This window comes from Trachinotus anak, unplaced genomic scaffold, assembly GCF_046630095.1.
Source record: "Trachinotus anak isolate AG129_WGS33_773 ecotype Australia unplaced genomic scaffold, CSIRO_AGI_Tana_v1 ptg000033l, whole genome shotgun sequence".
NCBI lineage: Eukaryota > Metazoa > Chordata > Actinopteri > Carangiformes > Carangidae > Trachinotus > Trachinotus anak.
Window position 1 is genome coordinate 812,917 of NW_027273884.1, and position 16,647 is coordinate 829,563.

Here is a 16,647-nt window from a genome sequence, read left to right on the forward strand (position 1 = left end):
CAAGCTGTCATAAAAGTTCTGAGGCGCCTGTAATATTTTCTCTCAAACTGCCGCTGCTGATTTTGTTTGTCTGTGAGTATGAGGAGCTTCATCCTCAGGACAAATGTATTATACATGTGGAGGATTGTGCAGAGGCTGCAGTCAGGGAGGATGGGTGGCCCAGTGGCTCCGCTCTCAAAATAGGAAGCCTCCCAAAATAGGAGATAAGAAAGAAATGATCAGAGGTTCATCTGGACCAGCTTCCTCTCTCTGAGGTTAGCACACTGTCATGACCGGTTGATGAGGACAGAAACACATCATCATACCATCAATGCCACCAACCACCAAGCTTATCGTCATAATTGAATTAAAATTTTTTTCATTCACAGTTTTCATTATAATGAATTGTATGAGTTGTGCCTTTGTAGATGAGAAATGGTAGAAAAGTTGACTTTGTCTGGGAAGGACGGGAGGGAAGGAAATCCTAATACTCAGATATCATTACATTTGGTGAATGTGTAAGTATCATAAACTTTTGTTTGTCACAGAGTACACGTTTTGCAGTAATCAAAAGGTCAGTAGAAATCCAATTGGCTTTTTGATGAGGGAATCATTGTGATGCTAACTTCTGGGATGGCCTACAAAAATACATCATCCATGCAGCACTCTATAAGAAATGCACAGTGTCTGCCCAGCTTTAGAGGAATAGTTAGCATGGAGAATACACTAACTTGGATTCCTGCTGAGCATAAGATGAAAAGACTGATACCACTTTCAAGTCTGTATGGTGAATAAAGCTATATAAAGGAGGAGCTTAACATAAATTAGCATAGTAACAGGAAGCAGAGGAAAACACCTGGCTCTGTGCACGGTCAAGTTGTAGTTCCGCACGTAACTGTCCATAAAATCATAACTTGTCATTTGTACACTTCATTTTTTAAATTAATGAATGAATGAAACTAGATATAAAATGTTAACTGGTGAGTTAAGGGGTGCTTTTTTACCTTTGGTCGGAGACAGGCTGTTTTTTTGGATGCAACATATTACTGCTTTCCAGGAATCATTAGTGATATTCATTTCAAAATACTGAAAATCTACAATTAAGAAGTTATTTTTGAGTGATGAGGTCAGCACTGTTTGATTAGCCAAACTGCTGCTGGTACTCAGAGGAAACAGAAGAAGGAGTATTGGAACATTTACTATTGCACATGTGACGAGGTCTTTACTAGCTACAGTGTAGCACAGTGGTCACAGCCAGATTTAATGACACCAGTCAAGGTTCAACAAGTCACTCACTCAAACTCACACATTTGCCATATTCCTTGACAGTGTCTTCATATGTTGCGAAACAGTACCAAGAAGTAATACCTTCTTTATTTTCATTTCCCAGGGTGTATTTTGTAAAAGACTAGGGCTTTTTGCATGTATGTAATGACCTATATGGCCTATAATTATTAGCTCTCTTAAGTGACATGGGAAATCAATACCAATCTAATGAAGCTGGCTTATCTATCCTGGCTTATCATATAAACACCTGAAACAGGGAAAGCTAGCCTGGCTAAAGTTAAGAAATATGTTTACCAACACCTCTTAACACATTATATCTCCCTTGTTTAATATGTACACAAAAAGACACTTAAATCAGTTAGTGGCTTTAGATGCTTTGGGCTACCTTACTCTGTGAACAACAGCCAGGTACTCTGGAGTACACTGAAATGATTTCAGTCACGGTAAAGCATGTGTTCACCAATGGTATCTGGCAACCAACACTATAGCCTGAAATAGGTGCATTTTTTACCTTTAGCCGGGCTAGCTGTTTCCCCCTGCTACCAGTCTTTAAGCTAAGCTAGGGTAATTACTGTGTGTTGTATTCATATACACACACTAAGAATTATAGTAAAACACCATGTAAAAGAGCCATTATCATTAAAAGCCATTATCAGAGTATATATTTAGTCTATAGCCATGTACAGATCTATAAAAACACCAAAACTTGTATTGTATCTACAAAATATTCAGTTTCTCAGTATAACATATTACTTGTTTGAATTAACCTCTGTCATACACTGCTTTGTTTGAATCAGGGTGATCATTATACAGTAGCATACTAGGATGCTTGGCTTTTGCCTACAGGGGTCGGAGCCTTCACTGTATGCATTATTGATAGCTACTGACTGATAGTGTTGATATTCAGTTGTTGTTTTGTGAAATCTTACTGTCTTGTAAATCTACAAGGTGCCAAGTGAACAAGAGTTCACCTGTGTTTGCCCCTCCTTACGACCATGGGCACAACAGTACAGTGTTGCTCCTCTCATTTGTCACCCAAGATATTTATACTTGAGATTCACAAAGACTGTTTCCCCACTTACAGAGGTACAAGAGGGCAAAACAAGGCAGCTGCCAGTACAGAGGGGATGAAACTCTGTGAAGGAAGGGTGGGTTAGACAAGAGGAGGAATAGTAACCATCCCAATTAGCGGGCTGGAGAAAAGAGTAGTGCTTTTATACAGCAGCCTCCATCAAATCAACCGCCCCCGGCTCAGCAGGAAAAAAGCTGCTCAAAATGGATTTGCTCCTTTTATCAAGCCCTCCATGACACTTAGTTAAGACTCCTTTGCCTCTATCCTGCCACTGATATGTGCCACTTTGAGGTGGTGTCTCACTGACATTATTAAGAGCGAAAGTTTCAAGAACTTGGGAGAAAGCTTGAACAATGAGTGGCAGAGGATTACGTCATCATAGCATTGGCTTTTTCCAAAAGTTAGGAGACAGCATAAGAAGAGGATTTTTTTCCAAGTTATTTTCTTCTTCATCTTTTGTTTTCTTTCTTTCTTTCTTTCTTTTTTTTGCATGAGATTGGGTATAAAGCACTCTTTCTCAGTGTCCCTACGGGAGTATTAGCATCGGCTGCTCAATTTTTGTGAATCCAAATTGGAGAAGGGAGGCAGATTTGAGAATGCAGCTGGCAACACTGTTCAAGGTTCTGTTTAGGTGCCACCGAGACGCTCAATATAGCCTTTTTTCTTGCCTTCGGGCAACTGAATCATTTAGAAAGGTTAGAGGCATGAAATCTGTGGCAGATTAAGAAGTATTCAGTTCAGTCCTTTAATGGTGCACATATGATGTTTTATGTAGGTTATGCATTCAGGAGATTCCTCTAACAGAGCACATTATGCTCATGAGGATGGGCAGAGTGTTTTCCATTTGTTGGTGAAAATAAAATCTATGATGAATACTGTATAGTTTTGTAGGACTCAATGCTCAAGATTTACATGAACAATATAATCTACATTTTACTAGTAAATAACCTTAATTATTGACACATTTACTCTGACATTGAGCATCAGTAAATAAAATATAGAATAACATTACACAAGACTAGACAGAATTACATATGCATTAATAAGCCTTTAGTAATGAGTGCTTCACTGTTAGCAAGCAAGCAAACCTTGGCTATGTTGTAATCCAATGTTAGTTATGTAAAGTAATTACAGCAGCCCCACATTTATCTTGCAGTGTTGCTGAAAGATTAAAATACTTGAGTATTAAACCAAATCTTCTTTAAAATAAAATCACAATAAAGCATTGGTTGAAAGTTGGGGAAGCTGCTTTCAGCTAAAATGCTGCAGAGGTGTTTTTCAAGATGCTTCCAGTCATTATGTTAAATCAAAGCTGAAGAGATATTTCTGCCATTATTTACTTAAGATGTAAGATATTTTTATAGATCTACACAATAAATTTTATTTTGTCACTTTTTTGGTTTTGCTTTCTCTATTTTTCTTTTTGCCTATTGTTGTTGTGTCCATGTTCTATTTAAAGCACTTTGAATTACTCTGCTATACTAATAAAAATACCTTGCCTTCAGTAATAACTGCAGCTGAGGTGTCAACAGCCAAACTGACAGCTCTGAGTTTGTATTAAGGGCAATGTCCTTTGCACTAAATGTTTATGCCAGTACGACAGTCCACTAAAACAAAAGAATGGGAAAGCTATGCACTCATAACTCTGATGCATCTATTTCAAAGTATATAGATCGATGTTTCAGCAAATTTACTTTTATAGGGTTAAAACAAATCCTAATCCTGAATAAGGAAGTTTGCTAAAACTATTTACAAGTTCAAATAAATACATTTTGAGTATGTGGCTTTCCTATTCTGTTTTTCTTATGTCCTATTTTCTTATGTGAACCTGCTGGTGGTCCAAGTCAGAGGTCACCACAGTTTGTCGGATACGTCATCACAGAACCATGAATATACAGTATGTAAAACATTTTAGATGTAGAAGGTGAGATATTTCACAGAATAAGGAAATAAATGCAAAAGTCAGTAGGATTCATTTTCTGGAGACCTTCAAATTCTACTCTGGACCAAAGTAGATCACCTGTCCAACCGACTGATCAATAATACCACTGCTGCATTATGCTGCTGCTGCTGTGGCTGCAAGGAGCAAGGACCACAGTTGTCTCTCTTCACATGGTTCAAATAAAAGGTGATACATTACAGTACATAATTATATAGATATTATTGCTATTCTTGAATTATCTCCTCATTTCCTCTTCACAATTCAGTCAATTGCATTCAGCGGATGAGACGAACGCCGCCACTGGATGAGCTCCAGCCCCCGCCCTATCAGGATGAGAATGGCTCTCCACGGATGTCCTGCACGCTGTCCGACCTGGGAGACGCCAAGTGTGATTTATCCCATACCAGCGGCAGTCCCCACCTGTCCTTTGGCAAATGTCCTAGTGAGGGCAGTGACGGTCATGAGACTGAGAGTTACCTCAACAAGGGCTATGAGGAAGATGTTCCCAGTGACAGCACCGCCGTCCTCAGCCCAGAGGTAAACACCAGTGATTTTATATCAATATATGACTGACAAATTCTGTTGATTGGTGAGACATGCACATTGAACATATCACTGATTTTTTTAGGATATGTCAGCCCGAGGATCAGCAGCACAGCTCCCTAAAGGTTATGAACCAGATCCCATTGCAAAATACGGCACCCTGGATGTGGTGTTCAACTACGACTCCGAGGAACAGCAGCTAGCGGTGACCATCATGGCAGTAACGGACCTTCCCACCCACAAACGCACTGGCAACATCTCCTGGCAGGTCCACCTGGTGCTGCTGCCAACTAAGAAGCAGAGGGCAAAGACAGGAATCCAGAGAGGCCCCTGCCCCATCTTCACGGAGACCTTCCGCTTCAGCCATGTTGAGTCAGAGATGATCAGCAATTATGCCATCCGATTCCGCCTTTACAGTATGCGGCGGATGAAGAAGGAGAAGGTGCTCGGGGAAAAGGTGTTCTACCTCACCAAGCTCAACCTTCAGGGCAAAATGTCTGTGCCGGTCATATTAGACCCATGCTGTGCTCTCCCGGTAAGTAGGATCAAAGCTGGTGTTCAAGCATTCATGCAACACCTCACTAATTGGCCCTCTATGTTGACTGATCTTTCACATAACATTTTAGAGTGAGGTTATATTTTGCAGCTTTAAAGAATATTAAGATCTTGTTTGGTTAACCAGTTACTTCTGTTTTGCTTGTTGGTTTAATGTGTCTGAGGAATAGATAATGGTGTGGTTGCCTCCATTTCACAACAGGGAAACAATATATTATTGTTTTCCTTTTGCTAGCATTTAATTTCACAGCAATATACATTCATTTCAAAGATTACAGCAGCTAAAACCACAGGGATCCATTATTCTACAAAGAATTTGTCATGTATTAGTTTCTTTGCCTTTTATTGTTTCTCACACCAGTATTTTCTTAGTGTGTTGGCATTCATCATGCAGGGATCCAGACTTCTAATTAAACCAAAATTCTTTTTCGTTTCTTTTAATTTCAGTTGACATTTCGCTGCATCTAGTAAGATAACATAAGCTGTAAACATTAGCATGTCCAGCTAACTGGCTTACTACCTATAGTAGTTACATAGCGATACTTCAAAATCCAAGGATTATATCGTTAGCTCACTCATTTATTGAGAAAAAAAACCCTGCTAATGGCTCGCACATACACTGTGTGGAGCCACGTCTTGTGTCAGTCTGTTCCCCCCAGTATTTCTGGCGAGGGTTTGTACATACATTAAGTTTAGGCCTTGCAGAGATAATTGTTTGGGGATAGGTGTAAGTTTGTGTCCAGTAAAGGAGAAGGGAATAACAAATTGGTAGAATTTAACTAGGGCTGAAATCAAAATCGAAATACAATCGAAATTGCAAAATGGCCAAGTGCACTATCCTAACTGAAATCACACATCACAATCACAATAGCTTCCAAAATAATCGCTATGAAATATTTTTTTTTGCATATCGTGCAGCTCTACATTTAACTAGCTAGCTACTGTTCATCTGAAATCTGGCAGACATAAAAATTGACAGTTTTTCACTTCAAATGAGAAAGCCAGCTTTTGTCTGCATCTGTCTGATATCAAGGAGCCATTGTTTCATAAATTACAAAAATGTTTTATTGGTAATCTTCCACCATTGTTATTGTAAACTGCATATCAGAGTGGAAAGCCTAACAGCTGTAGCAACATTAACTAAGGGGGACGAGGCTTAGCGAATGATCAGTTGCCAGACATTACTAAGCAGTATCGTAAAAAATATAATGAGTGTCTACTCTGGGTTTTGCACATGCTATTGATAGCAATATTAGTAAATATAAAACTTGAATTTCAGATGATGAATTATGGCATCAGATTGGGGTACGCTGTCTTTTATTTTTGATATACATACTAGTGAGTGATTCTCTGAATGTCTGTCAACACTTCCAGGGTGGTGAATCCCAGGTCAGCCTCTCAGATATGACATGCAGTGAAAGCGCCTCATCATTCCAGTCAGTAAGTCAGACTTCCACCCCAGAGATCCTTGTGGGCCTGGTGTACAATGCCACAACAGGACGTCTCTCTGTGGAGGTCATCAAAGGCATCCATTTCAAAAACCTAGCTGCCAACAAGCCACCCAGTAAGTACCCTAAAATATTTATTTAAGTAGTTGTGGAAAGATTCTTTTAGATAATAGAATGGAAAAGGACAAGTTGAGCCTGTGCATAGGGATTTCAGTTTAGGCAGCCATAATGCAATTTAAGTCTTGAATCATTGTGAAGAATATGTGGTAACTTGTTTATTAAACATACTTGTGCTTTCTTTGTTCAAATACAACTGAGTGAGAGAGACTATGCACAGCTTATAACTTCTCCAAACAAGAGTTAGTCTGATCTATCCCAGCTGTACTACCTGCTTTTCAGTTTTCCTCTGAACTGATCCCTGGTGGTCTTCCCTTCTCCTGATCAGCCTCCTCAGTCAGTTTCCAGGGATCTGAGCAGCAAGTTCAAACAAAAACTATCTCTTGTTGAACTTTGTGCAATGTTGTTGGCTTTCTGACCCTGTTTCTCTTTCCTTGCATCTTGTGTTATGTCTGCACCTGAAATTCTCTCACCCTACTGCCTTTTTGACATCTTGGTCCGTTGTTTTTCTTACTGCTGTCCAACCCTTGTTGTCAGATGGGCTGTTCTGTTGTCTAAAACACTTGATAGGTGGACAGGTTTATATTATCAGAGGTGAGTCTCTGTTCCTGCCGCAAAGTGAGTTGCTATCCATGTTGAATCTATCTTCATGGGTGCAGATAATTAAACACAAACATTTGTACATTAAAACAGTTCAGGTTTTGTGAGTAATTAATAGACTTACCTGGATGAATATCTGTGAAACATTTTCACTAGCAATGGTTGGAAAAATGAATGAGTTATGAGGAGAAGAAAATGATCACAACCAAGAATGACTGACAGTACTGTCAGGCACTTTCTTTTCTAACCTTGATTTGTTTATTTCACTTAAATCAATAGTTTGACATTTTGGGGAAACAAGCTCATCTGTTTTCTTGCAGATAATTAGATGAGAAGTCTATACTACTAGTCTCATGTTTGTATGCTAAATATGACACTAGAGCCAGTGGCCAGCTATCTTAGCTTAGCATAAACCTAAACTCCAGAAAATTACTGCAACTGGCTATGAAAAAGTGCGGCACATAACCCCCATAAAGCTGCGAATTGGCAATTTCACGCTTAACTTTTATACAATAAAACAAACACCATAAATTGCGTTAATTAGCAAGCTCTAGAAGTACTGGTATGTGGATTTCGTTACATTTTGATGAAGCCAAGCTAGCTCCACTGTTTATACTTAATTAATGGCCTCCTGGCTGTAGCCTCATATTTAACATGTACATCTAACTTTTTGCAATAAAACAAACAGGCTTGTTTCCCAAAGGTAAAATTTTGTGCAAAATCTAAATTACTTGTAAAAAGGGCTGAATACCAGCAATGACTACACATTTCCATTTTTAGGCTAATTGCTACTTGTTCACATTTACACATAGAAAACGGTAACACTCATCCATGAAGATCGTTGCTTGTTGTAACCTTTGTTTGCTTTACTTTTTAATGTGCAGCTCGTGTTATGCATGCAGCCCTGTTACCACCCTCCGCTACATGTCTCATGTCTCTCTTGTGTTTGTGCCTGTGATGCCTGGAAGTCTTTCACTCAGAAATAACACCTTTCATGCTAACTCAATCCGGTTTGCTTGGTGGCTGATGGCCAGCTAGAGGGAAACGTTTGTGTGTCACCGACTGGGCTGGCTTAATTCGAACAGTACACTTTGGCATGCCTTGGGTGTAATATTTCAGTTTTAAGCTCTGCATACATCACATAAAACAGAAACAGGACTTTTGGGATAGAGTAGCATAAGTGTTCATTAAAAAGACACACTGTGCTGTCCTCCCATTAATTGCCATGTTTTATGTTATGAATGTCTGTATCTAATGACTAGCAGCCATATTTTTTATATTGTTTGTGCTTTCCTGAATAGCATATCCACATACTGTATAGTCTTCAAATTACGTTTGGAAAATAGTCACATCTGGTAACACTAAAAAAAATCTTTGTGCAAAATCCTCATGGAGGCCTTGATTGACTTTGTGCATCTCACAAAGTGGAAGGAGCGCGGTGAAAGATGCGGAGCAATTTCAAAGCTCCTTTTCTATCATTTCAAAACAGTACCAAGCTGACGAGTCAAGTTAATCATCAGTCGCAGCCCCTCTCATTCTGCAACAATACCAAAGAGCCATGCATCACCGCTACTGACCACTTAAGACATCCACAGCTCTGCACAGCCCATTCAGCAGCAGTCAGAAAAGAAATCAAGGCTATTTTTTTCACTGTGCTTTTATGTCAAAGAGAGCAACTGAATGTGTGATTCAGGGCGGTGAGCTAGGCGTTGGAAGGCAGCTGGCACTCGACAGCATGAAAGCCTCTGCAATTCATTCCTTATACTCCCTCTTAGACAGGAACATAATACACAGCATTATTACTGAGTATGGTTGTAGACGAGAGGCGAAACACTCTCAAAGACCCATTGTGATTGCCAGTCTTGCCTCATTTACTTTCAGCTGGATTTGTGGCTTCAGTTTATGTCATGATTTCTGCATGGAAATGAGGAGTGAATAAGGAGACCATGAATGCTGAATAACTTGATAACGGTGAAAATGATAATGTTTTTCTTTTTGCTTTTTCCTCTTTGGGTTAAATGAATGATATTTATTGGGGATAATTTTTTTTGGAAACGTACACTGATTTAAAATAAAACAGGAGGGAATCAGCTGAAAAACAAAAAGTGGGAAATGTCACACAGACCCAAGATTATCAGTAACAGAACTGCTCTATGCTAATTTCTTGAATACTGCTAATATTAAACATGTCCACAGATCACATTCTGCGTTTGATTATATGGATCTATAGCAAGATTTCTTTTTTCTGACCAATCTGAAAGTGTAATGTCATTGTCGCAACTTATTAGAATTATGCGCCAGTCACTTATTTCTCTATATATGTTTCTAAATATTTGATCATTTGTTTGCAGCAGGCATGCATCTCCTTAAAAATGTATGACTCACATTTTGGACAAAGCTTGTTCTGGGACACTGCCCTGGGCTATAAAAGTCTGTGCACATGTCATGTCATGACACTGACATTATGTTAAAGTCACAGAAAATAATAGCAGCTCCTGCAGGGCTTTCCTGATGAGGAAAATTAATTTTAGCAACATCATTTGTTCCAGAAAAGACTCTACATCCTCTAAGCACATGCAGATAAATTAATAACTTTTCCGAGTCAATTTTTATCTTGAACATTATCCCCTATTTCAGGTTAGACATACAGTAGTTGCATAGCAACAAGACTGAAGTAATGCTCATCGAACCCTTTGAGTTCCTGCTCTCTGTTATCAGGAGCAGTCACAGCTGCGCTTTGTATTTGATCAGGAGAAAGCCGCATCCTATGTGGTCAGGATCTTATACATCAGTTGCAGTGACATTAACAAGAACAAATGCTTTCCGGGGAGAATGTGTCACACTTTGCTGCAGAGGAAACAGCAGGTTGCTGCAGCAGGTTGTGATGCTGTAATTCAAAGAGAATAAACTGGAGAGGATTTTGCACAAATGAGCCATAAATGTTTAGCATTGTAACACAATATATTTAAAAATATGTCAAAAGGTTAACATCATTTCACATCTAATTGTCTACTTAACTGGTTTCCTCTCTAGATACATACGTTAAGCTGACCTTACTGAACTCCATGGGCCACGAGATGTCCAAGTGTAAGACATCCATCTGTCGAGGTCAGCCCAACCCAACCTACAAAGAGACGTTTGTCTTCCAGGTAGCCCTTTTCCAGCTATCGGATGTCACACTCATCCTCTCCGTCTACAACAAGCGCAGCATGAAGCGAAAGGAGATGATTGGCTGGATTTCACTTGGCCTCAACAGCTCTGGAGAGGAGGAGCTCACCCACTGGACTCAGATGAAAGAGTCCAAAGGACAGCAGGTTTGCCGCTGGCACAGTTTGCTGGAGTCCTAACAGCAACAGAAGTGTAAGTCGAGAAAGTGCATAGGGGGTAACTGCACAGAGCAGCCGTTGTCCCAGATGAGTGAGAAATGGAAAAGTTGAGCTGGGATAGAAGAATGTGACAGAACCATGTGTCAGCACTCAGAGTTGTTCAGCATAAGCATTTTCATGGCACTGTGTGTAAAGTCACATTGACAGCCTTTGATTGATAGTATGGCTAGTAATGTGATGTCATTTTTGTCAAGGATTGCCTTGTAATGTCCTTTAATTTCTGCAGATGGCACTCTTTTTTGTCTATTGGACTGGTTAAGCTGGGGCCTGTTCCTGGAAGCAGGTTCTCGATAACACTGAAGAATATTTTATTGTCTGATGATTTTGAGCGCCCACACCTCTAGCTCAAACAACTGTAGTCCAGATTATCATTAATCTTGTCATAAAGGTCTCAGTTACGATTCTTGAACAAGTTTATGTCATGTTTTTAATGGATGACCAAAGAAAAAAATTCCATTAGAAAAACCAGAAAAGCATATATAGTACATGGCCTTTGCTCACATCAGTATAGTGTTACATGGACCACTTGTTAAAAAGGCTCTGAAAACCATCACAGGACAGATCTTACATTTGCACTTTCTTACTTTATGTTACGTATTTCTGTGCACTAGAGTTTGAGTGGTTAACTTTAACTTAACTATTTGTTTTTCCTATAAATGTTAAAGTCACAGTGAAATAAACAGCTCCCTGGGTTGCTTCATTTATCTCCTTTTACATACTAAATATGTGTCAAAAATTCGTTTTTGATTATTTTTATATCAAAATGCCTCCCTTTGCTTTCCGCTCAGGAGAGGCTGTATAAATTTATCCAGTCAAATTGTTTTACTTAACTTGCTAACGCTGCCCGTCATACAAAACACTTGACCGTTAGCTAGTTGGTAGCTAACAGAGCAGTATGATCATGGGAGTTGTGTGTTTGGTTTTAAAACTGTGAAAACAAACGAATGTGGTTAAGGCCAGATGTATTGTTTTAACCTTCATCTTTGTCCTCCTGGTCAAACAACACAGGAGCAGAAGGTGTGTGAGGTGGCTAACAGCGAGTCCTCTGCAGCTCCTTAGCTTCATATTTCTTGTCAGCTCTGTCCAAGCCACACCCACTTTGGAGAGATCCAATCACATCTTAGCGATCTGATTTATATGAACTGCATTGTGTTTGACCTGGAAACACATGACATGACTGAAGATAACGATGCTATAACTTCCATTTCACTGTAACTTTAATATCAACTGTTGATTAATCATTTGTTACTTAATATTTAGTATCATAGAGACATATTTTGAAACTAATTTTTTAGGGATTAAAATAAGCAATTTCCTGTCATGAGAAACTATATTTTAAATTTTTTTCCAGCTAGCTAGCTAATTGTAGCAACTATCTTGTTACAGCAGTAAACAGGGCATCGTGCTCTGCGTGAGAGAAAACAATCACCGATGGCATGAGTTTGGATTTTACCAGATGTCAGTTGTTTAAGTCAGAGGTGTGGCTACATGGAGCTGTCATCACTGCTCATGCTGACTGTGTTCCTCATCTATTAATCACAATCAAATAATTATTACGCACAGCTTCTTCCATCCAGGAAAGAAGTAAGCGATACAAGTTTCATAAACTGAATATGGATACAGTTTAGGTTAAATCATCATGTTGTAAATGTTGCTGATTACTATTTTGCCAAAGCTTAATTTGCCATCTGTTGCATTCAAACATGTGCACGACTCTGGGGGCTGGAGGAACAGTGAGGGGTTTTTTTATGGCCTAGTTCATGATGGCCTATCAGAGAACTTATGGAGAATAGATTTGAGGTGTTGAGTTGAAATTACTACACTTTCATGAATCCCTGTCTCAGTCGACACTGCCAAGGTAAAACATCTCACCACTGTCTGAGCCTCATCTTAAGTAAACAAAACCACAACTAAATAATTTTAGACATTTTTGTCAAGCAAATAGAATTTATGACAAATATCCTGACATCACTGACAGCGCCATTGTCATGGTTGATGTTTAGCTGAAGTGAAATAGTGATCCCTGAGAAGAAATGAGCATTTCACATAGTCAGATATTTTTGGAAGCACTGACAGAATGAGATATGTTATATGTAGAAAAGTGTAGTAGTTACTGTGATGGTTTTATGATCTTGAGTTTCCATCCACCATTCAAAAGTTATTCTGAATGTCAAAGAATTTTTCAAAGAAATTTCAGACTCCTTCTTATGGATATATCTTGAATAAAAATAACATGGTAACACATCACAGCAGTGAAGCTAACGGGTGAGAAGAAAATGTACCTGTTACTTTCTTTAACCTGCTCTGGTGCTATGTAGGTGCTGTGGCTGCACACACACAGAATCCCTTGCCTTATGCTTTAGTCGGTTCATAAATTTCTTTAAGTGGACCCAGTTCAAAAACAGACACAGACACACCCTGAGAGCACACAGACCTGCATGCATAATCACAGGGAGCACACACACAGTACAGCACCATTCAACCTCACTGAAGGGAATTCAGCCTTTAAGACCTGTTTTCAAAGGAGCCTCAGTGTGTATCAACAAACTCGCAGAATGTCTACAGGAATATGGGTTGTATTTTTAGCTGTTGCCACTTTCTCACTTCATTTAATTTACAGACAACAGAAAATACATATACTCTTTACTGTGCCTGTGGTTGTGGTGAAAGCTAGCTTTGTGCATTGTTTACTAAGTGGAAGTGCATGTGTGTCTGTGTGTTTGTGTGTGAATGGAGAGGTACAGTAAAGGGGGCGTGGGGGGCTGTGATATAGGTAGTTGTTGCATTTTCTTGTTGGGTGTGACAATTTCTGACTTTAATTATATTTAGAACGAACCACTTCTTGATTGTCTGCCATATACTTTATATACAGTAAACGTTTCTTATCTATTTTTGTAACAATAATGGGGAAGAAAATTGTGTCAAGACAGTTATTAGTGCATCAAATATTAACCCACTCTGTAAGCAATACTATTGTGGATTGCTACTCTTTATTATTTTAGTTTACGTTTTATAGGATAAAGTAACATGACATGTCTTATAGCTCTAGTCCTCTTCACATTTCCACCTCTAAAACCAGAAAGGGATGTGATGGAGACCAGCAGAGCTCATGTCAAACCAATCTGTCAAGACTTTTCAGCTTTGATGCTTTCTAACAGCGTGAAACAAAAGCACAGCCTTTACAGCACAACAGTAAAACACACCATGTGAAAGTCATAGAGGTACATCATATTATTTGTATTCAGAATATGGAATACTAAAATACAGCTAATACTGTAAATCCACTGTCACATGATCTTGCCATGTATGCCATTTGATTTGAGTCAAGTAATTTAACAAACCAACAAAAAGACCCTCTTATTATTAGTTTGATGAATTTGTCATTTATTTTTTGAATGTTAAAACCATGTCTTGCTATCAAATAAGGAGGCCGAAAAAGGCCAAAAAGATTTCTTTTAGACTTTTAAGCAACTGAATGCCTAAATCTGCAGTTATTTAAATTACACTAAATATATAGTTTTGAAATGTATAGCTTTACTGTATTTTTATTTTGGATTTAATTTAAATTTCCAACAGATAAATTCAGGTTGTGTAATTACAAAAGGTGATTTTAGGGCTTCACAAATTCAGGTAGAAAATTGTGTCAAAAAATTCATGTACAGTAAAAATAAAAGAAAGAAAGAATTAATTGTAAATATTTGGTCTGTCGAGGATCGATCAGACCTCTATCCTGTCATGTTCTGTCAGACGTGGTCAAAGAAAGAGAAATGAAAATGAGAGACTAGAAAATTCTGTAGTTTTCTATTTGCTTTGGAAATTCAGACCATATGAATTCAGATAGATGGTTTTCAAAATAAAATACTGTATTTAAATTCTACTAATTTAGTGGTATTTAAATTTCAACAATAAGTATTCAGTAGTTATTTTTCATAATTAGGTGTTCAGCTGCTTATAACAATCTCATTATTATGGCATTTCTTTGCTTCTACAGCAATGGACACATAGACCTGGTAGAACATCCTCTTTCAATGTTTTGCTAATCTTTCACAAGATGTGTTTCACTAAAAAGGTTTTTAAAACAGCATATTTATGCTTTGCAGTGTTGTTTCTTTTTCTTTAATGTTCTTGACACATTTTGAAAAGTCTTCTGGTTTTTAATGCTGGTTTTGATTGTTGTTTTTTTTTTGTTTCGGGTTTTTTTCGGAAACTACCTATGCCACAGACGGCATCGGTGCCTTACTGTTTTTCACTCAGCTACCTTGTGTCACAGTGTCTTAATGTATTTGTAAATGTACTTTTCTTCTGTACTTAAGGCTGAGTTTGAGTTGTAAAATGTCTTATAAATTGATTTATGATAGAGACAGTTTATATGTGATGATATTATTGTTTAAAAAAGAGCAACAAAGAAAAAAATGCATGTGTCTGAGCAATTTTTTTAAAACCACACCTCATCATATCTTTGTATGTGTTAACATGACTGACATTTGCCTTAAGGCAACCACACTAGTTGTGTTATGAACAAACATCTAATTTGTACTGTGGCTGGAGGCGCAGAGGGTTCCTTATAACACAGTTTTGAGCCTTTTCATACATTGAGGTTTTGGGCTTTTGGTAAGTTTTGACATAGATGCACAGCTCACCTTTAATACAGTTATTTATGTCTACAAAATTTTACTTATATACCCCGTGTTGCCATAAAACAACCAACAGGTGGAGCAAGTATTGCATTTTTTTGCTCATGTGGCAACTAAGCACTAAAATGGCAAATTTGAACTTCAGTAATTTTATAAATATTTAACTTGTCGTTGTGTTTGAACTCATATGAATGCTGCTACGTCTTCCTCCAAAACCAGATTGCCTGCAGCTTTTATGGGGACTGGTTGATTTGTACAGTGTTGGCTCATTTCATTGAAAACAAACTACACTCTACAGGGTGAAGTAGCTGTTGAAAGTAAATGAGAAGCAGTAGGATAGTGGTGAGAGTGAAAGCGCTTGAGAATGGAGTTAGTTAATTTTAGGTGCAGAAATGGAAAACACAAATGATATCAGGTGGATATGTTCAGGTGTAACATCCACTCTATCTACCTTTGAGTCCAAATTTGATCTTGTTGCATGCAAATGCATATTGGAGAGCACTTGGAGGAGTGTTTGCAGTTTGGTTAGCTTCATTTATCATACACACAGATAATAACTTTAAAACCCTCAGTTTGTGCTCCGCTCTGCAGGGACTTTGTCGTGATGTAGGTCTGACTGAACTGACGCCCCTGCTTTGTGTGATCTTGGCACAAACCTGATTCTTTCATTTCTGGTTTTAGCTGCTGCAAAAAAAAAAAGGTAAAGAGAGAGAAAACAAGATCAGAGATATAAGGTTTTTACAATTAACTGTGTTCTCCAGCACATTCCACAGCTGAACACAGAACAAAGCGCTTAGGGGGAGAAATGCTGGAAAATAAGATTCAGTGGCTGCTGCTGAATCAAAGGGGAAATGCATAACAGATGAGAGGGGCTTGCTCCCTCCCCTCTCTTTGTCGGTCACATCCCTGCAGAACAGATATCCAACACACTACCCATCTAAAAGAAAGTGTTGGAATGCCTTCAAATGCTGTCGGAAATATGATGATTACAAATTCAGTGCACTGGCCTGAACAATGTAGTTTTAAGTTGACATTTAGGGGACTATTAAAGGAAAGTCAACACCAAAGTAAATGAAAACACTGA

The 16,647-nt window shown here is 38.4% G+C and overlaps 1 protein-coding gene across 2 annotated transcripts in view; it reads left to right on the forward strand.

The window, feature by feature from the left end:
* Positions 1-16,568, forward strand: part of syt14a (synaptotagmin XIVa) — a 45,509-nt gene extending 28,941 nt beyond the window's left edge. Inside the window, exons 5-9 of one of the 2 annotated variants that reach the window (XM_071471421.1) lie at positions 4,546-4,817; positions 4,909-5,358; positions 6,753-6,942; positions 7,481-7,537; positions 10,577-16,568. In XM_071471421.1, coding sequence (XP_071327522.1) covers positions 4,546-4,817; positions 4,909-5,358; positions 6,753-6,942; positions 7,481-7,537; positions 10,577-10,890 — 1,283 coding nt within the window. In that variant the 3' untranslated portion in view covers positions 10,891-16,568. The remainder of the gene's footprint in view (positions 1-4,545; positions 4,818-4,908; positions 5,359-6,752; positions 6,943-7,480; positions 7,538-10,576) is intronic. The other variant, XM_071471422.1, reaches the window with a different exon arrangement.
* The last annotated feature ends 79 nt before the right edge of the window (positions 16,569-16,647 follow it).